Source organism: Cucumis melo, chromosome 9 (genome assembly GCF_025177605.1).
Source record: "Cucumis melo cultivar AY chromosome 9, USDA_Cmelo_AY_1.0, whole genome shotgun sequence".
Taxonomy (NCBI): Eukaryota; Viridiplantae; Streptophyta; class Magnoliopsida; order Cucurbitales; family Cucurbitaceae; genus Cucumis; species Cucumis melo.
In genome coordinates this window covers 21,491,244-21,517,495 of record NC_066865.1, presented here as the reverse complement: position 1 = coordinate 21,517,495, position 26,252 = coordinate 21,491,244, and the positions used below count along the sequence as shown (strand labels likewise).

Sequence of the window (26,252 nt, the reverse complement as noted above, 5' to 3'; positions counted from 1 at the left end):
CAATAAACTTGTTCTAAAATTTCATTAAAATTAACAATCTTTTTATAAATTTTTTTGTGATATTCTTGATTTTTTTTTAATATATCCGTCTTTATATTAGTTATCGATGTCTATAAATGATGTAGTTAGCTTGTGTAATTCAAACAAAAAAGAAAACGTATGGTAGAGTTCATGATGTTCCAACCCACATCGGATGTTTATTACTTGCTAATATTAAAATTTTAGTATGTCTTCTGATCTTTAGAGTTTCAACGTTTCGAAATTAGGAGCTTTGAATTTTTAGTTTTTAAAAACTTGAGAAAAGTTATATTTTTCATATCTTTAGAACTTGTTTGATGGTTTCATTAGTGAGAACTTGAGATAAGTTATATTATTTATATAGATTCTTATTTTAGAATTTGAGAGCTTTATAGCTTGAAAAAAGTTATATTATTTAGATCTTCCTAACCTCTAATTTTTAAATGAAGGAGAAGATCTCTATTTATAGAGATTTTCCATGTGCTTTGGATTAGTTGTTTATTGGATTTGGTGTTGGTTCCAATACTTTAGCTCAAATTTCCACCATGGGCTTGAACGATTTTAGTTACTCGATCCAATTCATTTACAATTTTCATAACAATCTTGAGTTGTCGTTGTGATGACATAACAAAATTTAATTGATCGAAATGTTTTATTGAACATAGGCTATAGTTTTCAAAATCTTGTTTTGTGTTTTGAAAATTGACAAATATTTCAAATGTTTACAATATAAACATGAAACCATGAATAAAAAAAAATATTTTCCAAAAAACTCAAATAGTTATCGAACAAGACTTTAATTTAGTTCCAAAATTTTTTCACGTAACAAATAAAAACTTTAATTTTAGTTCTAAAATTTTACAATATAATTATAATTTAGTGCCTATGTATTTGAACTTTACATCAAATTAATCCTAAAAAAAAAAAACTCACTAAAATTAATGTCAAGTTTGTATTATAAGAACTAAAGTCTTCATAGCTTGTAAACACATAAGCTTAAGAAATTCCATTAATACTTCATAATGATTAACCTCAACAATAAATTGTTATAAAAATCAAATTAAGTACTGATAATAAAATATTAAAGTTAAAATACTTACCGTTAATCTAATATTAAATCTTATGCTTTTAAAAACAATTTCTACACCATCAAAATTAATTTAAAAGACTATATTACTATCATTATTTTTGTCAACATTTTTATCAACGTAGTTAGATATTTACAAATATAACAAAATTTTAATATATTTATAATAGATATCGACAAATATAATACATTAGTTATATTTTACTATAACTCGATATTAAAAAGGAATAATTTATTAAGGTGAGAAAGACCCAAGACCTTACTAGAAGTATTAAAGTCTAAAAGGTGAGACAAGATGATATGCTTTAGGTGAAAAAAATTTGGCACAAAAACCTCTCACCCAAAACCAAACCCAACTTTTTTGACTTTTTTGTCACACTCTCTCACACATCCCATCTTCAAATTATTTTCATTATCAAAATATTAAAATTACAAATTAAAAAAAAAAAAAAAAAAAAACTCTTTATGAGGCCCCCTCCTAATTGCATGGTAGTTTTCTTGTTCCCATCATTAATTTTCTTTTTTGTTTATTTAGAAAAGAAATTATTGGTTTTATTTTTTATTTTTCCATTTGGGACCTCCAAATAATAATTCCCTCCTCATTCCCTTTCCTTTTATTTTCCCCCTTAATATCATCATTCAAATCTCTCTCTCTCTCTCTCTCTATATATATTTAGGTTTTGAGATGAAATTTGTTTCCTCCTTTCATGGAGAAAAGTGAGATTTTTCATTATATTTAAATGATAACTTTGGTAAGAAGTTATCAATGATATTCATGTAAGACTTTTATGTTATTTTCTTCTTTGCTCGATTAGATATAACGATTTAAGAAATTAGTATTGTAAAAGTACTTTTGAAATATATAATTGTGACAATAGCGGTTGAAAGATTGAGTAAGGAAGATTTTAGTTCGGGTATGTTAGATTTTGACTTTCTTACTTCAAGGAATGAACTTTTAACTAATTGATAATAGACTCTTGCTTTTATTATTATTTTTTCATAATATAAATATTTTTTTTATCTAATTGTTTATTATAACAATTTATGGACAAGCTAATTAAAAAAAGGTCAAATGTAAATGTCAATGATTACTCGTATCGATTTACCATTTTTTGATTGAGGGAGTTGCGGACTATGACATTTGGGGGCATATACTCCTCGCTTCAATCCATAATATATTAAAATCTTTTATCTTAAAATTTACAAACTCGGTAAGAGATCATAACGTTGCACTCCTCTCTCCATGGGTCATTTCTTCCGATCAAAACTACTTTTGCATTTAATTTATATATTTTGTCTTTTTTTTTTTTTACTTAAGATAACTTTTTTCAATCTTTAAAGTTATTTTTATTACATAATTGATTCACCTCATATATAAAGTCGTCTCTAAACAAAATGAAATGATTTACCTCTCTGAACGTTGTTCATGTTCTAAAGTTAATCCATCTTTCAAACAGTACGACGTACGACGTTGAATATTTTGAAATACTTAAAAAAAGGGAAAATATTAAAAAAAAGAAAAGAAATCAATTTTCCAAACAAAACCTTATATTATCATAATAATTATTCACCATAAGGCTCCATTATCTTTAGGTCCTATCAGAGCTTTAAAAGTGATTTCATTTTCAGAATCACAATCATTTGGGGAAAAAAAAAAATATAATAGTGTTCTCCTTTTTACTCAATTAACTAAGGTAATTAATGATAAAATATGTATGAATGATCATAATTAAGTACTCCACCAAATCCCTTAATCATTACATTTTTTTTTTAAAAAAAAATCTTATATGAAAACATAAAATTTAAAAATTCCTTTAAATCATAATTTAGCTATCAATATCACCGTTAATAATAGTTAAAGTAGAAAAGCTATACCCCCTTTGAAAGGATTAATTACATTCATTATGTCTCTAATTAATTAGGCACAAACATTAGTCACCTCTCTATATATATATCCAATAACCTTATACTAATTGACACGTGTTTTTTTTAATTTACCATTATAAAATAAAAAGAATTCTTTTTAATAATATAATTTGTGAAGATATTTACAAGTATGATAATAAAATATCACAATCTATGAATAGTGTCCGTGTAATGTCATATCATCTACGATGGATAAATTGTGTTATTTCGTTATATTTTATTATATTTAAAAACAATCCTAAAATGAAACTAAGTTAAATAGTACAAAATATTTGGAATTTATATATTAGGAATATTTACGATCTCTTGCTCTCGAGTTTTAAAATTTGGTTCAAGCATGCTTGTGAAATTTCGACAACAAAATGTGTGAGAATTAGAAGATTTCTGTAATATTATTTATTATTATATAGAAAATAATTAAGTTTTTTATAATTATTTTTATCATATAATTCAATTACGTAATCAATCTTTTAGGCTTCTTTCGAAAATAGAAAAAATTGACAAACTATTTATGTTCCATAGAATAAAACCATGAAAAAACAAAATCTATTATATTTGATTTTTCTATAAAAGGTAAATATTTTGTTAATTATTGTATTTTCAATTCTCTCTTTTTTTTTTTTACATATCCATTATCACATCAATTAACAGAAATGACATCGTAAATAATGTTTATCATACGCTTGTTTTCTAATTTTTATACATAAGTCCATGCATCAATTTTTTTTTAAAAGTAATGATTTTTTTAGAAAATTTAAAGTTGAAAGATAAAAGAAAACAAACTTTTCAATAGTTTAAATTCGAAGTCTTAATAAAATCAACCATGATATTTTGTATAATTTAAATTATTATACTATTAACATGAACATAGTTCCACCGACATAAATTTGTGTTATCAACTTCTAAGTATGAGATTTGTTCTCTACACCATATTGTCGAAAGAAAAAATAATAACCATTCATATTTTATATATATATATATATATATATATATATATATTAAAAATCCTAAAAAAAAAAAGAGTAAACTTCCAAAATTTGATGTTACAAAATTGTCTTTGTATTTATTATTATAGATATAGATTCTCGTAGAGTAATTATACAATTCCCTAGCTTCTATTTGAGGCATTTTTCTATATCAATAGATATGGTATAATTTTATCAAATTTAACATTATTAAACTTATTCACATCAAATTAAAATGAAGTGTGTGAACATCTATATATATCTATAATAATTGGCTATTAGTATAATGCATGCCTTTCTCTATATATCAATTTTTCTCTTTTATGTATTTATTTATTTTCCTATATATATTTTTCATTTATTTTCCTTTTAACATTTTATATCTAATTTAATTTTTCTTGGTTTATTTGTTGGTTATACTTTCCCTTCCATTAAGTAAATGTCAATTAAAAAAAAAAAACATTCAAAACTCCAATATATAATTTCATTTTATCATATTTGGTTCAATTTTTTTTTTCTTACCTTAGAAAGATCATTTATGTAAGGTTAAAAGATAATATTTTAAATGGTGTAATTTCGATTTTTGTTGGCTTTTTCTTTCCTTCTAAAAATTATTCATCTCAATTAGCTAAGCTAACTAATAAAATTTATTTATAAATTAGCTAATAAAAGTTGCATTCAGAGTATCATTTCAAGATTATTCTTTTAAAAACCAATACCTAATTAATAGTTACAAGTTAGTATCAATTCAATTATATAATCATTTTTTACATTTATATGGATAGGAAAAAAATAGTATCAAATTATTAAGGGGGAATTGTTGTTGTTATAGACGACAAAAGAAAAAAAAAGAAATTATTTACAAAATAAAGCAAAAGAATTTAGAAGGGTCGAGTTTTGATGAATTTTGCTCTTTTTTTGTAAATGGTTTTAATATTAAAAATGTCCGAATGCTAAATGTAAATCCCTAAAAATATATTTTTTATATGCTTGGGCTGAAATTGAAAATTTTATGTGGCTAATTCAAATAAGTGAATCGAATTATGAGACTTAAGTAAGATTTTACTGTTCAAAATTCTTTCGACCTTACATTTGTTGAACTCTTGAAGAATATAAGATAGTGGGATGGCCTTACCGACAGCGGAACCGCGTCCCGATGAGGCTGGCGGCGATAAAGTTTACGTTTAGTGGTTGGCCGTTAGAGAGAGTAAGCAATTGTCATGATGATGTCACAATGGGGGGTTCACTCTAGGAGTCATAACTTATTTTTCTATTTCTCTTCAAGGGGTTTTGGCATGAATGACAAATTTTTTGAATTAAGAATAATAATAAATATATAAAAATGTTTTAATTTTTTTTTAAACATAGCAAAGTTTAGTGACAGACTCAAATCAAGACTTTTATGAGCTATCGGTGATATACCAATATGATCTATCATTAATAGACTACAAGGTGGTGCTTATAGTTTGTTGTACGTTTGTGATTAAGAAATCATATACTATGAAAAAGAAAGGAAAAAAAACATAGTTTGTTAAAAAGTTAATGTTTATGCATATATATTACACCATTAATCAATTTTGTGCACATAGTGCTTGAACTGCCAATCTTGCAGATAAATTTGTAGCATCGCCTAATCCAAATGACTTTGCAGATACATCAATTAAACAACTTTCCATGCCAATGCAAGCTTTCTCTACAAAAAGAGCACTATTTGTCACATCCCATGAACCTTCCTTAAATGAACCACATTTTCCTTCCGGATTTCCATAGCTAGCAAATTGGATTTCAGAGATGACGTGTCCTCCCTGACAAGACAATTCTAATGTACTTCCTTCATTAGCATTTCCACATATAGTTCCAATTGTGATTGTTTGAACTGACACTTGTTGTGGATTTCCACCAATTTCTTCAAATAAAATCAATGTGTTTGTGTCGCTGGAAAGAAATGATCTTGGAACATGATACCATCTTTGAGAAGGATTTCCACAATTTTCCACACATTTGCTAGGGTTGTATGCACCTCTATAGTCACATGTTGCACTGCAACTATCATTGCCAGCAATGAAAGATGGCCAAAATCGGCCTATGCTTTGCCCATTTACCCAAGCTTGACCTTTTCCCATTCCTTGCATGTCTAAGACTACTGGGTCAATTCCAGCAGGTGTCTTAAAGCTAGTCTTGTACCATGTCATTCGCCTTCCAATAGATTTTTGATTTAATGCAATCCAATTTGTTCTCTGTGAGAATATTGGATTGTAAATTTGCTTCATTTCTCCATTTAATCCAACCTTATAATACCATAAATTTGATGACAAATCAGTTGTCACATTTCCATCTCCAATTAGATAGATGGGACCTCCATCGATTCCTGTTGGCACCATATCATAAAATGCGTCGTAATTCTTCAAACCAACTGTGGCACTCAAAAGAGTTATTGTGTTGGTTCCCGATTTTAGTAGAATGGGTTTCTCAAACACAAAACTCTGGCCATTACTCTTCCATTGCGACCCAATGTATCTTTTATTAACGAAAGCATGAAGCACATGACCCTTTGTATTCACTTGGAGAGTCACATTTTGTAGTAAAGATGTTTCGTTAGTGTCAACCTTCGTCATGTACCAGAAATAGTCGCTGAAATCAACTGTGACCCTTTTTTGTTCCAAAAGAAGGTTTGCCGCAAATTTACCATTTCCTTGTAGTGTGTCTTTCATAGGTTCTGGAGCCCAAGCCCACGAGAGTTGTGCGTTTTCCTTCTCATTTTGCTCCTTTATGAATATAGATGTTTGAGAATTTACTTTTGCTGTGTTGTAAACCTCCTTGTTGCAACCATCAAGAATGCTCACAGACCATGCTGGTACAAAATATTTTCCATCTGCTTGTAGATTTATGGTGGCATCATTTTTTCCATCTGTGTTGCTTAAAAAGCAAAACCTCTCCCCTGTTGTTGGGTTAAAGAATTTCGTTAAAGTTACTGAGCCACCCAAGTTTTGGTCTGAGCGTGTGCCGTTAGTGAGAATCTTCTCTCCTAACTTGATTGATGCGTGGAGTTGTTTGAGATGTCCCCATTTAGGTTGATTCAAGTTCCCATATTCATCAAGTGGGGCATTGTAATCGTAAGATGTAGTGATGAATGGACCTCCTGAAGTTCTTCCAAAGTTAGTGCCTCCATGATACATGTAATAATTGTTGAAGACACCACCAGATTGAAAAAATCTTGCCACAGAAAATGCTACATCTTCTGCGGTCCTGTAAGGGTCTTTGTCGCCCCATTTCTTGAACCATCCCACCCAATTTTCAGTGAACATTTTTGGGCTCTTAGGATTGTTTGGAGTAAAGTTATCGCAATAAAATCCATTGCATGTATTAATGATAGGTTGTGGGGCATCACTTTGTTGGCACATGATCCATGGAACGCCAATATTGAGAGATTCAGCCATTTGAGCACACCAATTGATATATGCTTTTCCTGCATCTCCATAAGCTGGTGTCATCACATTTCCATACTCATTCTCAATTTGAGCTAATATTATTGGCCCTCCTTGTGAAGCAAAGAGATTGGCTTGTTTACACATATTCACTATCTTTGTTGTGAAAGTTTGCATTTCATTCTTGTAGACTTGATTGTTAGTTCGTAGTTGGATTCCTGGCATATTGTGCAACCATACTGGAAAGCCTCCGTAGTTCCACTCGGCACAGACGTAAGGACCAATCCTCATGACAACATAAAGTCCAGCATCTTGGATAAGCTGGAAGAATTTAATAAAATCTAAACGTCCAGAGAAATCATATTTTCGTCGTTGTGGTTCGTGACGATCCCAAAAAATGTATGTCTCAATTGCATCAAGTCCACCATCTTTAGCTTTTTGAATAAGATCAGGCCACATTGCTTCAGTGCTGCGTGGATAATGAATTGAGCCTGAGAAAATAATACGTCGTTCTCCATTGATAATTATCGCATTTGAATCATATGAAACATTATCTCCTATGCAAAAAGTCAAGCAAGCTAGAGTTGCTAGAAGCCATTGAAGCTTAAACATCTTTGATCCCACAACTTGTGTCTTTGGTTTATTTGTTTTCCTTAATCGATGTGTTTATTTATATAGAATTCCTTAAGAGTTCTTTCCTATCTATATTTGTGTTCAAGTTGTTAATCAGTTCTAAACATAGAAAAACAACTAACAAAAGGTTTTCGATATAAGTTTCATCCTTTGAAATTGTAAAATTCTAGTTGACCTTATCCTTAAATAACCTTTTTACCGAATTACAACGATTATACACAATTAACAAAATTGTGTTCCCCCTCCAGAGACAACTTAGGATTATATTATATTTGCATCAAAATGCAAAGATGATATCAAGATATTCAACCTCTTAAATGGTGGATATCATTCTCATTAGACTCAATTAGTATTAAAAATCATTTTGTTCAAATTTAAAGATGTTAATTGTATAGTGAAAATATCGTTTCATTATTTAATATACTTTTTTAATTTATATATATTTATTTAACAACCTCTTAAATATTGTTTTATTTTTCACTTTTTATCTGTATAAATATATATTTTTTATAATAAGTAAAGAATTGAGGAATCAAACCTCTAATCCTAAAATCGATAATACAAATTTTATATCAGATGAGACATATCCACTTTAGTCATATAAAAATTATAAATTCTATTCAAATATGATTATTATACCTTTCGGGTATATGTTAAATTTAGACCATTTTATTTTATGAACAAGTCTTGAAAAGAAAATCGGAGAAAAGAATAAAAGACATTCAACTTAAATTTCAAGCAATTAATTATAAATTAAATTAATTAAACTATTATTTATCAATTTAAACACATACTCAATTGATTAAAAAATTATATCTCGACAGACAGAAGGATTATTTTCGTTGTAAAATTTTATAACGATTATTTTTTAAGTTTAGAGGGCCTCCGTCTAACAAACCACTTAAGTTACTAACTTATTTCAATGAACTCTATTAATTTCTCCATAACCATATGATTAATTAATAACACGATGTATACAACTACCAAACGTATCAAATCTTATTGATAATACCATCAGAATATATGAAACATCTATCTTTCAAGCTAGTATTTCGTTTTATTTTTGCATGTAAGTAGGAATCCAAACGTAGAAGTAAATTCTTTAACTCGTACAGATGACCTTCAACGATCCATGCAAAACTAAACATTAAATATTAACTTTTTTTCTTTTTTTCTTTTTTTTAGCGGTTAAAAAAAGTATTTTAGATTAATTTCAATGAAGACAAAAAAATGATTTGAAGGATTTAACATATAGTACAGTTTTAGGTTGAAGCTTAAATATGAGCACAACATTAAATTTTCTTATATATAGGTCAACAAATGACCCAATGAATGAGTAGCTTTTCCTTCTATAATTATCTCAATAATGCTTATGGTATTGGACCACTCTCCACTTAATTACTATATTTGATGTAATTACATAACACTTTATAAAAATATCATACCATGGAATTATTCCCAATATTTGCTCACTCTATGAGAAACACATAATTCATAATAAAAATTCCAAAAATACAAAGTATATATATATATATATATATATGAAAGAAGAAGAGAGAATTCACAACTCTTGGATTTCATTATTTAATATTATATATAGTTACCAATTAATTAGAGAAAATAATAATGTGCTTGAACTTTATACTAAGATAAATTCTTATTAATTACTTCAGACATTTTTCTAAAATCAATAATCTCTTTTTATTAGTGGAAAAAAATGTAGAAAATTTAATAGTGAGTATTTATATGGTTTTTTAAAAGCTAACGTGGATTAAATCTTCTCTATGCAAATAGATTTCAAAATAATTTTTTTTTTAAAAGTATCTAAAAAAATCTATGACAATTCCCTTATTCGTCATTATCATTAAATTACTATTAGCTAAGTTATTTATAAATATAACAAAATTTCGTTACTTATGAACCATAGATACTGATAAACATTTATCATTGTATATTACTGATAAATAGAGATACTTAGCTATAGTTATATATATTTTTAACAATTTACCACTTAAAATATTTACTTTGTTATCAATAATAATAAACTAAGGTCTAATAAAACCATAATTGTTGTTTTTTTTTTTTAATTATTAGAATCATAGTACCTTAATTGTTTATATCACTATTTACAAACCAATAATTACTTAAGACTAAATAATTTTGATTGGTCTTAAAAAATAGGTAATCTAAGATATTAGGCATCCAATATTACATGGGTATCAATTAATTGTTCTTTGTGTACCTTCCCTCTTAGTACTCTTTTGAGATTGCAATCTTATCATAATCAAAAAATTTCTTCCTAATTTTACCATTCCATTATTTACAACAAATTAGAAAGAATCTTTTGGTTTGGTAAAGAATTCTTCTCTAATGATTTTTTATTTTTAACTTTTCAAAAATGGTAGTTTGCTTTTCGGGTTTCAACTAAGTTTTAACACAATAAAGGCGAAAATTTGTTAAAAATGAATAGTTTCATCTCTATAGTTTTCTAACCGTTTGAAGAAGCTAATTATTTGATTTAACTTATTATTGTTATTATTGTTATTACTACGCTACCCTTTGGTGAGGTTCTTCTTTTCAACTTCTTTTTGTTTCATGGATTTTTGGAAATATTTCATTGTGTTCTCTTAATTATCAAAATATATATTTTAGTAGCAAAAGTTTTGAATTTTGTAAATTTTGATTGTAGTTTTTGGTTCATTTATTGCATTGATTTGTGTGTGTGTGTATATATATATATATATATATATATATATAATTATAAACTAGGTAGATGTGGTTGATGAGTATTAGGTGGTAGAATTATATTAAACACCAAACAAACGTTTGGGACTAGGAGTAAAGTTGTTTAGCCATGAAATTCATTGTGTACTAACATGACGAGTTCTGGTGTGAGAAAGAATCTATTATTTGATTTGATCGAAAGTCTCGACAACTTTCGATTGATCACTCTTTAAGCTCAATAAAAGGTGTAGTAAACGACCCAACTCTTGCCGTTAGCCAAACATGCGACAAAATAAAAAATATAGAAATAAAAAAATAATAATAGAGAAAGTTTTAGTATTTTATCTCTAAATTTATCATTTTGTATGTCAATTTTCATTTTAAACTCTCAATTTTATTAACAATTAGAATATAGACTTACGGTCCGTTTGAATTGATTTTAAGAAAAAATATCTTTTTTTCTTTCCAAACCTTATTTTTATTTAAATGCTTTTGATAAAAATCGATTAAAATACAACTCAAAAGTTATTTTGAGTACTTGTTACCAAACATTCAATTTTTCTCAAGATGACATCTTTTTTGTAAATTAAACACTTAAATTAACGAGCACATCAATCTAAAATAAGCTTAACTCAACGATAATTAACATGACTTTCTAACCTCAAAATGGAAGTTTTGAATCCTCAAATCATCAATCGTTATACTAAAAAAAACAAGAATTCATCAACAAACATATTAACCATTACATAACTTGATTGAAACTCATCAAAATTTACGTAAAGAAAAACTTATCAAAGATCAAACGCTCCAACATTTTTTTAACATTAAATTGAAGGTTAAAATTGAAACATTTGAATAACTATGTAGCCTACACTTCATAAAATTGGAAATGTATAGTAAAAGTTATTTAACTTTTAGAAGGAGTAAAATTAATTCCTCAATACAACAAAAAATAAAAAGCTTAGGAATAAAAAAATGAAAAAATAAAAAATAAAAAATAATTATCTTCCAAAAGTCTATTCCAAGTTCTGTTTCTAATAGTTTGACAGTGCACAAAAACAATATTCCAAAGGACATCATTACAGACAAAAAAGTAGACAAACCATATTGAGGTTCCCACTTTTTATTTATACACCTAATTTAATTCATAACTATCCAATTTAATTTAATTGCTTTGCTTATATTATTTTCATAAAAAATAATAAATTATTTGTTATCAATTTTGATTTGCTTATGTTATTGTTAAGAGTATATTTTTGTTTTTGTTTTTGTTTTTTTTTTTGATATTTTAACCTTATAATTAATTATGTCTTTATCTTTTAAGTTTGATTTGTTAATTAATTACCATTTTATTTTCTATTATTTTGGAATGGGAATAATAGAATAGAGTGATGATTAGCTTAATCACATGACATATAGTGAATAATACATTTAAAAATAACAATAATACTATTTTCCATTTCTTGAACTATTTTCTCTTCTAAAATTCTCCTATTTTAGCAAATATCATATTATGCAGAAATCTTATCTTCCAATTTTAGCATTCACCAAAATATACATGTAATTTTAAAAAATATGACCATTTAAATATATTTTCAAATATCATATATATATATATATGTGTGTATATTGCAATTTAATTTTGTCCTGCATTAAACTATAATAAAAGAATTGAAATTAAATTGTTGCATATTAAAGTATATATTAAATTGTTACAAAATATAAAGAGCAATCAATAGAGTTCATAGATTTTATTAAAAGGTATTTTAAAAATATAACAAAACAGTAAAATATTTATACTGTATAGAATAATTTCGAAAATGAAAAAAACTCACATGTCCACAGTAAAAAATACAAAAAATGTCTTGTCAACGCGTAATATATTTGTTACACAATTGTTAGATTTATATATTATTTGGTAGATGATCGTTTAGATTTGGATAGTTAAATCTAAACAATTTATTGTTTTCAATTCTATCGTTTAATTTGGTTATACGATCGTTTAGATCTGGCTTATATTTTTATGATTTTTTTTTTCAAAATTTGATACACGATCGTTTAGATTTGGATTTGGCTAAAGGATTTTTTTCAAGATTTTTGTACACAATCGTTTAGATTTGTTTACATGATCGTTTATTTTTTTAAGATTCTTTGGGACACGATCATTTAGATTTTGCTACTTCAATCTAAACGATTTTTTTTCAAGATTCTTTATATACGATATTTTAGATTTGGTTATCTTAATATAAACAACGTAAAAAAGAAAAGAAAAGAAGAAATATGATGGAAATAAATCATAGCGAAAATAAAGATAATAGAAAGAAATCATATTTGTTATTTTTTCTATCTGTCTTTCTTCCCTTCTTTTCATCGTCTTAAATAGCTGCGAGTGGAAAAAAAATACGAAAGGACAAACTTGTTCAGTAGTTTGTTATATTTATGAAAAATTTCCATTTTATTAAGTTATGATAATGAAAAGTATTTTGTAACAAGAAAGCATTAAAATCTATTTTATATAATTTTTAGGTTAGATTATAATTCTCCAAAGTTTTAAATTGGGCCCTTTGTAAAGATAGTGAAGATTTTTATGATAATAGGACCAATGTCACTACATTTTCTAAATTATAAAAGTAGCAAATTTAAGAGTGGATAACCTTCTAGCCATTTGATAAATCTCTGATAGTCGTTTGATAATCGTCTGATATCATTAATTAATTGTCATATTTGATATATTCGTAATATGCAAAAGAAATATGCTATGAACTACATTTTTTTATAATTTTTTTTGTCATAGGATGCAATTTTTCTTTTAAATTTTGTTTGTACTATTTTTTTTAGAAAAAATTATGTCTATTTGATATCTTAAATTTTAAAAATTTTGTTTTTTGAAAATAAAGTCAATTTTCTCTTTTAACTAAAAAAAAGTTGAAAAAACAAAACATATATTTTGAAGTCTAATAATTGGATTGTTTTCAAATATAATAAAATTATATAAAATACTTACAAATGTAACAATATTTTATTTTTATCGAATATTTTGGGATAAAATTTCAATTTTATTATTACAAAATTGAACATTAAAACATTCAATGATCAAAGTAGAAAAAAAAAGGAAGGAAAAAAAAATGAAAGATATAATTTAATTAATTTTGTAAATAAATCAAAGCTTTGGATGTAATAATTGTGAAGTTCTCTATAAATTTCCCAAATTCTTTTTTGTACGTTATCGTCTTCTTCTTCCTCTTCCACTTTCTCTCTCTCTCTCTCTCTCTCTCTCTGCAATTTTTCAATTCCTCCATTCTCATTTCTCTCTCTCAACTCATCATCTTCCTTCATCATCTTCATTTCTTACATTCTTCTTTTACTTCTCCAACTCTCACTCTCCGCCGTCGGCGACAGTTTTTTCCTTTTTCACGATGATGCTCCAGAGTTCTAGTATTGTGAGATTATTGGAACGGAGTACAAGAATTGAGCTTTTGGCTTTATAAATGAATGTATGTGACTCTTTGCTGTGATTACAAATTGGGTTTTGTTATTGTGATTGATGGCTTCCACTAACTCACCGCCCAACATTGATTCTTCGACGTTGACGGAGGATTTAGCGACCAAAGCTTTGAATAAACGGTATGAATGCCTTGTAACTGTTCGAACAAAGGCTATTAAAGGGAAAGGGGCTTGGTATTGGGCTCATTTAGAGCCTGTTCTTATACGGAATCCAACCAATAGTCTTCCCAAAGCGGTGAAGCTGAAGTGTTCGTTGTGTGATTCTGTTTTTTCGGCTTCGAATCCGTCAAGGACTGCATCTGAGCATTTGAAACGAGGGACATGTCCTAATTTGAGTTCAATTTCTCGGTCTAATGCTTCGGCTGCATCGCCGTTGCCGATATCGTCTATTCCTTCTCCGACATTGCACAACCACAAGAAACGAAGCTCTCAAATGAATGCTCCAATTCTTACTGCTTCTTATCAAGTTCATTCTCTTGCCATGATTGAGCCAACGCGTTCGTATGCTCCGTTAATTTCCTCTCCGCCGACACCAGTGGCTCAAAATTCGGTTGGGATGGGGAGTAAGATGGGGTTTAATCAGCATCAGTTGGTGTTATCAGGTGGGAAAGATGATTTGGGTGCGTTAGAAATGCTGGAAAACAGTGTCAAGAAACTCAAGAGTCCACATGCTTCACCTGGGCCAAGGCTAAGTAAGGAACAAATCGATTCTGCTATTGAATTACTGACTGACTGGTTTATTGAGTCATGTGGGTCAGTTTCACTTTCATGCTTTGATCACCCCAAGTTTAAGGCCTTGCTTAGTCAATTGGGTTTGCCTTCATTACCTAAAACCGACATTTTAGGAGCTCGGCTTGACTCCAAGTTTGAAGAGGCCAAGGCTGATTCAGAAGCCAGGATTAGAGATGCAGCGTTTTTTCAAATTGCTTCAGATGGGTGGAAGAATAAGAACTGCTGTGATGAAGAGAGTGTTGTTAAATTTATGGTCAATCTACCAAATGGTACTACTGTATTTCAAAAAGCACTATTTACAGGGGGATTGGTGTCATCCAAGTATGCAGAAGAGGTTATTTTGGATACGGTCAACGAGATTTGTGGAAGTGGTTTGCAGAAATGTGTAGGGATAATTGCAGATAGGTATAAGGCCAAGGCGTTGAGGAATTTAGAGATAAAGAATCATTGGATGGTAAATCTCTCTTGCCAGCTTCAGGGTTTTATTAGTTTGATAAAGGATTTTAACAAAGAGCTTCCACTTTTCAGGGCAGTCACTGAAAATTGCTTGAAGGTTGCAAATTTTGTAAACACCAAATCTCAAGTTAGAAACTGTATAAACAAGTACAAGGTGCAGGAGCTAGAGGGTCATTGGTTGCTTCATGTTCCTTCTCCAAACTGTGACACATCCAAAAACTTTTCACCTGTTTATTCTATGCTTGACGATATGCTTAACTGCGGTCATGTGCTTCAAATGGTTGTGTTAGACGAGTCCTATAAGGTGGCATGCATGGAGGATTCACTTGCTACTGAGGTTTCTAGTTTGATACAAAATGAACGCTTTTGGGATGAATTGGAGGCAGTTCATTCATTTGTGAAGATGATCTGCGTGATGGCTCAAGAGATTGAAGCAGAACGGCCACTGATTGGACAATGCTTGCCACTCTGGGAGGAGCTTAGAACAAAAGTGAAGGAATGGTGTGTTAAGTTCAGCATAGCTGAAGGGCCAGTGGAAAAAATTGTGGAAAAGAGGTTTAGAAAAAATTATCATCCAGCATGGTCAACTGCATTTATACTAGACCCGCTTTACTTGAGGAGGGACATGAATGGGAAGTATCTTCCACCCTTCAAGTGCCTTTCACAAGAGCAGGAAAAGGATGTGGATTCACTTATCAATCGGTTAGTGTCAAGGGAAGAAGCTCATCTTGCATTCATGGAGCTTATGAAATGGAGATCTGAAGGGTTAGATCCACTTTATGCTCAGGCTGTTCAGGTTAAACAAAGAGACCCTTTAACTGGAAAGATGAAAATTGCCAACCCACAGAGTAGGCGACTTGTCTGGGAAACCTGCTTAAGCGAGTTTAAGACCCTTGGTAAGGTTGCACTGAGGCTCATATTCCTCCACTCAACATCTTGTGGCTTTAAGTGTAAATGTTCTATCATGAATTTGGTTTGCTCGCATCGGCACTCGAGGGTCGGCTTGGAGAGAGCTCAGAAGATGGTATTTGTTGCAGCTCATGCCAAGCTTGAAAGAGGAGACTTTTCTAACGAGGAAGACAAAGATGCAGAACTATTTGCAATGGCAGATGGTGAAAATGACATGCTCAATGAGGTCTTTTCTGATGCACCCTCAATGTAATGTCTTCTTTTGAACTCCTGTAGAATTATGGAAATAGGGTATATTAAATTCTTTTGTTGTTTTAATTCATTTTACTTTTTCTTTTGGTTCTTTTTTCTTTCTTTCTTTCTTTTTTTCTTTTTTCTTTTTTCTTTTTTCCTTTATTGCAATTTTTGTGTTGTCCATGTAGAATAGATTGAGCCATGTACTGATAGAATCTACGCAGGTCCATGATTCTAAGAGAGTCCTCAATCTTCTTTTTTTTTTCCTTTTCTTTTTCCCCTTCAGGAATGGTTATGAATTCCTAGGCTTGCAGAACAGAGGGCATAAAAAGGTAAAAAAACTGGTCAGGAATTGAGTTTGAGTGCTCTTGTAATAATTTTCTAGATCAACATGGGACTTAAAGTGCTGTTAACTTTGTAATTTTTTTCACAAGGATTTGGTTTCATTCAGGAAAAGGAGAGAGAGAGAGAGAGTGAAAAAAAAAAAAAAAGAAAAGAAAAGAAAAGAAAAGACGATGACACTGACTTAAAATATGGAGCCCCTTTAAATTGACGATCAAATGTTTCTGGAAAGTGGAATTAACTTCGTCTGATTAAGAATGTTCTGATATACATTTCCTTGTCTGTGTATGTATCAAGAACACATTATACCTTGACTAGCTGCTGTAGCACCAGAAGGATCTTCATGATCCAGTCTTTCCTGGTTTCCCACATCTTAATTTTTGTGATTGGCTTTAACCGTTTAATCTCCTTTGAAGTTAAATCGTAATTAATTGAATTGTTAAAAAGAAGATAAAAGAAGAAAAAAAGCTGTAGCACATTTGAAGACAAGAAACTGCTTGAGATAAAATTTCAGCTTAATCGCAGTTTTTCAGGACTGTCACAATTATGAAGCACTCTTTGACATTGCCTAGTCTAGGCAAACATATTGTTATTTCAATGACGGACACGGAGGCATTCAAATGAATATCCAATTGACTGACTACTCTACCAAGTGTGACACATTGTAAAAGTTTCTGAACAGAAAATAAAGTATTGAAGGTTATTGTTTTTTAGCATTCAAACAAAACTTCCTCCTGTAGTAACTAAAGACATTTTTCTGAGTCCTATTAGGCATCCAATCAGCAGTTGAGTTCCATATCTAACATTTAAGATTCCAATTTTTTTACTGCTAGTACTGATAGTTAGGGATAGCTGCTCTGTTTAGCTTCTTTCATGTTTATGTGTTAACTATATTAAAACACTACTATAGTATGTATATCTTGCCACATTTCATTTTGGTCCCCCTATTTACAAGTTCTCAAGTTTATTTCCTATATTCGAATGGACTGAAGTTTTTGTCCATACTCTTCATAGTTGTTGGTCAAGCCATGTTTCACAAGGGACAAAAAGTTCTGGTTGTTCAAATAACTGAAGTTGAGCCTTGGGACTATAGGGACCAGAAAAAGAAAAATAAATGGATATCTTCCTAAGGCAATTATTATTTGTAAATGATATTTATTCTAAAAATTGTTATAATTTTTAGTGAACTGCCCCCTGCAATGTATGGGCCATTTACTTTTCTTAAAAAACATGAAAATAAATTTTCGTAATCTACGATAGTTATGTTTTCATGCAACTTATTCAAGCATCTAAAAGGAAGAAGATTAAGCTTTTGAATCTCAGTGTTATGCATTCCATGATTAAGAAGCCCAAATTAATGTTTAATGTTGATTAATTTGCTCCGTATTTAGATCTAATGAAATATTTCTTAGTTCATAGATAAGAATGATCAAAGCATGCAAGAAGCTTCCAAGGATTAGGGTGGTTCATTAGGCTAATTAAACAAAGAATTTTAGTACCTTGGTGGACAAAGAAATTGAACAACTCTCGGAAATAACGTTGGGTTGAAACTTTTATAACCCTTTTTCTTTGTATTGTTTTTTAATGCAGTAAAGTGCTGGATGTGTTTGATCAAACCGAACCAGAGCTGTCAGGAGTCAACCTCGGACTAGGTACCATATCTTTGCAGCTGAAGATGCACTTGGCTGATAGAATCCCAGATATATCTCCTGTTCTGCCTACTTATGTCACTTTTTGAGCCCCACTGTTTGGAGTGGATGTCTATCTCAATGCTGTTGTAGATGTCATAGTCAAAGAAAAGACATTTACAAGGTGACATATCCTCTCTCTCTCTCTCTCTCTCTAAAGAGATATATACACATATTTATATATATATGTGCGTGTGGTGGGGATGGGGGGGGTGGGGAGGGGGGGGAGGGCAGACACCTTCATGCATGAGACTTTGAGCATGGATTTATTTTGCATTATTCAAATGTTCTGTTCGCTTCTGTCACCAATTTTTAGTAGCTTGTTATTGAAATCTTCCTGTTCTTATGACATTTTTACTCTTAGAATGGGCCCTTGTATGAATTTTCCACCTGAAAGTTGAAGTTTGAAGTTTTGCAGATTTATTGGTTAGCATTGGCATGATTGCTAAAAAAGTCTTGAGCAAAGGGCAAGCAAGAAGGGCTGTCGGCATGAGTATGCACATAACAAGGTCGAAAGGGATGTAGCAACGAACTTGAATTGATGTTGCATGTATGGCTCAGAAAACAACTTTGACAACACAAAGCAGGTTGGTAGTGCTTTTGAGGCGACATGTTTTATTTATTATTTTCCACTGTTCTTTTCCACCTCTCGGCTCTAACCAAGAAAAAGTAAATGTTCATAGAATATCTTTTGTTACATCAATAATTTTAATGTTTGACAAGGATGTTAGTAGGAAAAAAGAAATATTTAGTACATTTGATAACACAATAGTCAAACATTAATACAAAACTTGAGTGTCGTATTCTTTTCCTAAGCTTCTTCTTCTTCCTGCTTTCAGTGGAGAAGTTTCCATTCACGCCTGATTTGTCTTTTTTACATACTCCATTGCATTTCTTCTTATCTGCCACAATATTCTCCTATGTCTTAGGTTGAAATGGAGGAGGTTCTAGATCTCAAAGGAGCCATTATTCTAAATTTGCCAAGTTACCTTTTAATGATGGTAAGAATAAAAGCTGAACTTTTTAATGGTTTATCTGGTCCTACCTTTCTCATAATTGTGTATTGAGCATCCTCTGGCTATCTCTTCCTCGCTAAAAAAAAAAAGTTAGATTCCATTTACCATTTAGGTGTGCTGAGTCTTGGTTTAACCCATAGTCACTGTTAGTATTGGAAATGATGTCATAAGCTAGCTTGTCGGTTTGGCCAAGTTGTATGCCATTGGCATCCTAATCTGGTACACCTGAAAGTGTTCTTTCTCCCCACATTCACAAAATCAATGCTTAAAAAGAATATAAAAGTAGATGTAGTCTTTTAGTTTTTGAAAACAGTAACTACATTTTGTTGCAATTGATGCATCAGATGGGGCAGTAATGAAAGGTTCAAAGCTGAGAGAGGATTAGATGAGAAAAATGTAAAAAACTTGGAAATATTTGTTTGTACATTTGTAGATATGATGTATTATTAGGTCTTCATTGCTCTTAATTACAATAAATTTTCTTCAACGTTTACCAATGAGAGAAAGATTGTCCTAGCAGGTCTTCTTCTTCCATTAAAGAATAAACCAAAAAAAAAACACATTGCTCCCCTCATTTCTAGGGATATCAATAAAGTTCATTGACCCACATTCACTCTCTTTTCTTTTAATTATGGGTCTCAGGATTTACCTTCATTACACACGCACTCCACTACAAATTGACTTACCATCGAATAGATTGGGGTGTGAAAAACGATATCAAATGGTAGGCTGCTTTGGCCTATTTTGGAAATATACCAATCAAATCTAAAATATTTACAGATATAGCACAATGCAAAGAATTTGTAGTTTTAGTAAAATATTGATCTAGCTCTTAAAGCCTAACAGTGATAAATCATTATCGTTGGTAGAAGTCTATCCGTGATAGAATCCATCACCGATGATTATTTTTGTAATTCTTAAAAAATGTTATTATAAACTTAATTACTATTCTGTCCATTGCAATTATCCTTTTAAAGTAGAATGTGTTAATACAAGTGATGGTTGGATTTACACCCTGCCATTGTTGTAAGTGATGAAGTCTTAAATTTACAATGACTTGGCTTTGGGATTCAACGATGGTGGAATGTATGTGGATTTTGTCGGCAATGTCAGACAATGGTGACTGCTCACCAACTAGAGAAGAAAGCTTTATTATAATTATTATTGTTATTGTTATTATTATTATTATCATTATACTTTTCTTATTCACTTTTTAGTATGCTTATTAAAATGTCATTCCACTCATTGTTGTTATTGTTAAAGGGAAAGTAGATATAATTATTTGTACACAGGACACACTCTTTTCTACAAGGAATCTTCACCCTTTGAATTGCTCATCAACTGTTTCTGTTTTCACTTTCTTTTTCTCATGTTTTGATTGCTTTTGAAAATTGATGCCCAACCATTTTATGTGCCATGATGTCAAAAATAAATGGGTAGAATTCATTACCTTTTTCTTTCTTTTTTTTTTTTTTTTTACCTTTCCTTTATTCTTCTATTGTATAGTTTGTAAATTATTGATTCTCTTAGGAGTGTTTGGAGAGCCGGAAAAAGTAATCAGATTACTAGGTATATGAGGGTTGTTTGAATGCATGAGAAATTGAGGACGGAACAGAAATAAGATCGTGAAGTGTGTGAATGGTAGAAAGAGAGCTGAGGTGAAAATTGGTAGAATCAAATGAGTTTCGTATTATAAATTGAGCCATCAAAAGCCTGCTTCATTCTTGTCCTCCAAATAACCCTTAAAATTTTATCGGAGAACTTGAGAGGAGGGAGACAATTTAGCCGTCTTTATACATGGGGAAACCTTATAGAAATCATAACTTTTAAATATATATCTTTATAATCTAAGACAAACTAGGAGAGGATAGTTGCCAACCTCTTCATTGTTTTACCCCTAAACAAGGATGTTGAAGTTGTTTGAAAACTTGGTAGCTTACTTTTCTTGGTGAAAAAGGCTGCATTACTGACTCAATTTTCTTCGATTTCAATCTTTATGAGATGTATTTTTTAAAGGAAATATTATTAATATATGTTCCATATTACATAGTTGATTTGAGCGAGACATGTTTTCTTTTCTCTAAGTTTCAAAATGTTACAATTTGAAGTATGACAATAGTTTTGTTTTAATTTGAACCTAAGTTTTAAGGTAAAATTATTAGTAAATGAAAACTAAACTCAATACTTAGATATCGAAAAAAAAGTTTCCCCCCATTGATTTTATATGCACATGCATATGTGTGGTTTACATCTCTATTATGTGGTGTTTTGGCAGTAAAATTTGTATGGAGGGAAGGAATTTGTGTTTCAATTAGTGCAATGAAATCTCACCTAAAAGGACAATGGTGTTGAGAGATTATGTCAATGATTTTGGGTAAGAAAGAAAGAAAGAAAGAAAGAAAAAAATACTTTAGATTTATACATTAATGTGATCCCTTTTTCTTTTTGTTTGAATGACATTTTACTGTTTAATTCACATGCTAATCTACTTTTTTGGTATGCACTTTTGGCCCTTTCCCTATGAACTTTGCTACAAAGGAATGTCACTATGCATTTTCCCATCAAAACCCTTTCCCCACCAAACCTTCATTTTATTGGTTATGTGGCCCCCCAATTTCATAGGCCAAAATAATAAAAAGGAAGTGTATATAAAAAGCTAGGTGGAGATTGACATTTTCAAATACCTCCTATTTAAACCTTTTGATTAGATTAAACAACGAGTGATCGTTCTCGATGACAAAATCGTTGAAAATATTTACAAATACAGTAAAATTTTATAGTAGGGTAGACATCTATTAGTGATGCATTATAGTATTAATGTTTATCAACAACTATTAATAATATTTTACTATATTTATAAATATTTTAGTTCATTTTTAAAAATTTGAAAACTAACTCTTAACTTTGGTTTGTAATGATTTAGTTTTTATACTTTAGATTTTGTAACAGTGTTTATACTTTACAAAATTCATCTCAATCAGGTGTCAGTGTTTATTATTTTATGATAGTAGGCTTTGTGTATTTTATAAAAAAAAATGAGTTTTAATTAGTTTATCGGTTTATTCATCAAGCTTAAGACTCATTTATTCGAGAGAGACAAAATTGTTACAAATTTGAAATTACAAGTATTGAGTTGTGATATAGTAAAATTTAAGGACTAAATTGTTGCAATTTTGAAAATTTAGAGATTAAATTGTTACAAACCAAAGTTCCTTCTATGAAAGTCTAAAGACTAAAACTGATTATTCTTTTAGCCTTTCAATCGATGCATATATTTATTTTTGTTTCTAATTTTTTAGAATAATAATTAAATTATCAAACCTACCACTACCCTTTTAATTGTAGAAGTGAAATGGAGGGATTAAATTTGTTCTTTCTTTGACAAAACATATTAAAATTATTGTAATAATTACATTGATGAATGGATTGAAATGCCATTTATTTATTTATTTATTTATTCATAGATAGGGAGAAATAATACTCTAATGCTATGTGAATTATGTGAAGAAGATTATACTGTTAGTGTTGTAAGAGATGGTGTATGATAATTATTTTTTTTTCCAAATTATTTTAGAAAGTTTTATTCAAAATTTAGATATTTGCATCCATTTTTGGCTTACTAAACAAATAGTTAAAATATTATTATTAAATAGTATCGCTTTTCTTTGGCTCATAAGACGATATCTTTTATCATCTTAATTTTTTAAACAGTTACGTACTAATTTTATTGTCTCGTTTATACGCATCGATCATAATTTTAATTTGAATCTTGTGTGTCTAAAAACTTTTTTTATGTGTTTTGTAATTAGAGATTGACTAAAATTTCCTAATTTACTTGAATATAACTCAATTGGTGAAGGTATTATTTGCCTGTCTTAAAAGATATTCATATTTCTACTTTATATGGTTTTGAATTTGAGAAGAAAAAAAAATCTAAGTGGTCTCTTTTATTCGAAAAAAATTGCATTAGATAATTAAAAAATAAACTTAAATATGTATGTTTTGAAATATGATTTGGATTGAAAAAGTGGAAAAAAGATTTATTTTTTAATTACGAACAAGCGAAAGGTGTGAGAATTTACATCATTCATCCGAACGGAGCGAGTTTAAATGAAGTTTATGTTTGTAAAAAGTCCAAGACTAATTAATAAATTTTGAATATTTTGTAGGGTTAGATCTTTTATCGATCATTATATTATTATTTGGCCACAACATATATATATATACACATACATACATAAGTGAGTGAGAAAATTGAAATACAAATATTGGTAATGGTCTTAATTTTAAATATAAAACCTCAAATCATATATATACTACCAAATTAATGGTCTCTAAGAAAATCCATTTGGTAGGTCAATCCACTTGATTATTATTACTTTTATTGCCACAATCATAAATACTATCTCTTTTAGTTACATTTTCTTTTTTCAAAAGAGAAAAAAAAGATCAATATTTTGAAACTATTCATATTATTAATTGAATAATACTAATATTATTATCTCTCTTTGGTCTTCCCTCACCCACCTATTAAAAAAAGGTCAAGCTATGAAGGGAAATAAAGGATGAAACAATGGTGGTTGGCCATTGAAAATGGTAAAAGGGTAGATATAGAAAAGAAAGAAAATACATTAAGGTGATGTTTGCTTTAATTTGAATTTATCAATTTTAGAATTGGAAATTTTATGTATTTGAATTTTTATAGAAAAAGAAAAGAAAAGAAAAAAAGTAAAAGGATTTTGGGTTTAGGTAAGGATTTATGAGAAAGGTTAGTATATATCCAAATGTGGTAATTAGATTGCTTAATTAAATATTGAGTTTATAGAACTTTGTGAGATTGATGGATTTATAACAAAGATAAAAATCTCTTAACATTTTAATTTTGAGATACACAAACATAAAGTACTCATCAATCAAAACACTTTTTTTTTTTTTGAAAAATTTAGATTGGGTAAGAAATGTAATATATATAATTGTTTAGAAAGTTATATGAACATTTGTCTTTTGTTGGTAGTAGTTTAAAAAATGGGGTAAAACATAAAATGACGTAAACGTTTCAATAATCGAAATTATAACAATGAGAAGTATAGGAGAGATAATGATTTTTTTCCCTTTTCGGTTATATAAAGCTTGAAAAGAAAATATTAAGGGATCACTGAAAGAACACCGTAGTTGTATTCACACTTTTGGAACTAGACTTGTTAGATAGGATTAGGTATTACTTCTTTTAATGTTAACACCTAATAATGTATATACTTTTTTTTTCTAATACAATATACAAGAGAATATATTTAAGACCAAGACAAAACAAAAGGTAAAATAGAATTCACCTATGGAAGATGGTTTTCCATCTTGATATGAATTGACCAAGCATCAAATTATTAATTAGAATTTATTTAATAATCGTGATGAAGTTTTGATATTTTGTAATTTAATCATTTTTAATAACATTTAAGTAGGATTAATTTAGTTTTCTTACAACACATTAGGATTTTATTAAGGGCTATTTAAGCCTCGCCTTAATTAGGTTGTTTAAAATAGTTTTTGATATTTGAAGATTTAGAGTTTTCTATCGATGAAATTTTTCAGGTAGATGACAGAGCCTCATCACCATTCTTTTGCAATTCTTGACGCAGCTTGTATGTCAAGAACATTAAGATAAAAAAGTTGTAGAACTTGTAGTGAAGAGCTAGTTATACTTATTTCCTTGTCTTTGATCAAAAGGGTAATCTAAAATCTAATTCATTCCCTTGGGATGTTCTCAATAATTGATCGAGGGTTTTAGAATTTGATATCATGGATTCACCAACTGAATTCCTAATTTTTAAATCCTAAAATTTTTATATCACGACGGTTTTTAAAACATTTGAGATGATGAATACGAGGGAGATGTTATATATTCTCATATACACCGCATTATTCGTTGTTAGGTATTTATCCTCAACATAAAGTTGACAATGACAATAGGTTCAATAAATTTGTGTTTACCATATGGCTCTTAAAAAGAGTTCTCATAAGAATTTTGTACAAAAAGTCCTTCAATCTCTAGAGAGTTAGGGCAACTACATTTGAATTTATGATCAATTGATTCCATAAGTATCTTAACCAACAACTACTTTGAATTTGTATTATAATTAAATTAACACATTTTATTAATCCCCATAGATTTATTATTTGACATAATTTAATGTTTTTTTTTCATTTAATACACTCTTCTTTTTTCATGCTTTTTGGTGGATTAAAACTATAATTTGATGATTATTGTTAAACAATGAGTTAACATTAACATTGCTTCAAAATATAATATGTATAGTTATTTTTTAATTATGGTATTTAAATTTAGCTTTTCTTTTGTGTTGCTCCTTCATTTAAACTTCTATAATAAAATATATATATATATATATATTTTTAAAGAAAATATAATTAGTATCAAATTGAGTAGTAAAAATAATTCCTAAATTAATTGTAATATTAATATTTAACAACAAAAAAAATTATATAAATAATTAAAATTTATTTGTAATAATTAACTAAAATTAATGATGAGGACTCATAGTTTTTACTTTTATGAAATAATTAAACTCATGTTATAG

General features: G+C 29.2%; 2 protein-coding genes across 6 annotated transcripts; one reads left to right on the top strand and one right to left on the bottom strand.

Moving 5' to 3' along the window:
* Positions 1-5,567: 5,567 nt before the first annotated feature.
* LOC103483048 (beta-galactosidase 7-like) lies at positions 5,568-8,033 on the bottom strand. Its single transcript, XM_008439481.1, has one exon. The coding sequence runs from the start codon at positions 8,031-8,033 to the stop codon at positions 5,568-5,570; it is 2,466 nt and encodes an 821-aa protein (XP_008437703.1).
* Positions 8,034-14,010: 5,977 nt separating this feature from the next.
* Positions 14,011-20,835, top strand: LOC103504669 (uncharacterized). Of its 5 annotated transcripts, XM_051089769.1 has the most exons (5): positions 14,011-16,628; positions 16,900-16,945; positions 18,546-18,767; positions 19,062-19,230; positions 19,573-20,835. In XM_051089769.1, the coding sequence occupies exons 1-3, from the start codon at positions 14,323-14,325 to the stop codon at positions 18,546-18,548; spliced, it is 2,355 nt and encodes a 784-aa protein (XP_050945726.1). In that variant the 5' UTR covers positions 14,011-14,322; the 3' UTR covers positions 18,549-18,767; positions 19,062-19,230; positions 19,573-20,835. The 5 variants fall into 5 exon arrangements, with proteins under 5 accessions (XP_050945726.1, XP_050945727.1, XP_050945724.1 ...); XM_051089770.1 differs by lacking the exon at positions 16,900-16,945 and having other exon boundaries at positions 14,011-16,605; XM_051089767.1 differs by lacking the exon at positions 16,900-16,945.
* The last annotated feature ends 5,417 nt before the right edge of the window (positions 20,836-26,252 follow it).

Coding starts and splice junctions, on each gene's coding strand:
- LOC103483048 (XM_008439481.1), bottom strand. CDS start 8,033: ATGTTTAAGCTTCAATGGCTTCTAGCAACTCTAGCTTGCTTGACTTTT.
- LOC103504669 (XM_051089767.1), top strand. CDS start 14,323: ATGGCTTCCACTAACTCACCGCCCAACATTGATTCTTCGACGTTGACG. Junction 16,629..18,545: donor TTTTCTGATGCACCCTCAAT/GTAATGTCTTCT, acceptor TTTTTAATGCAG/TAAAGTGCTGGATGTGTTTG.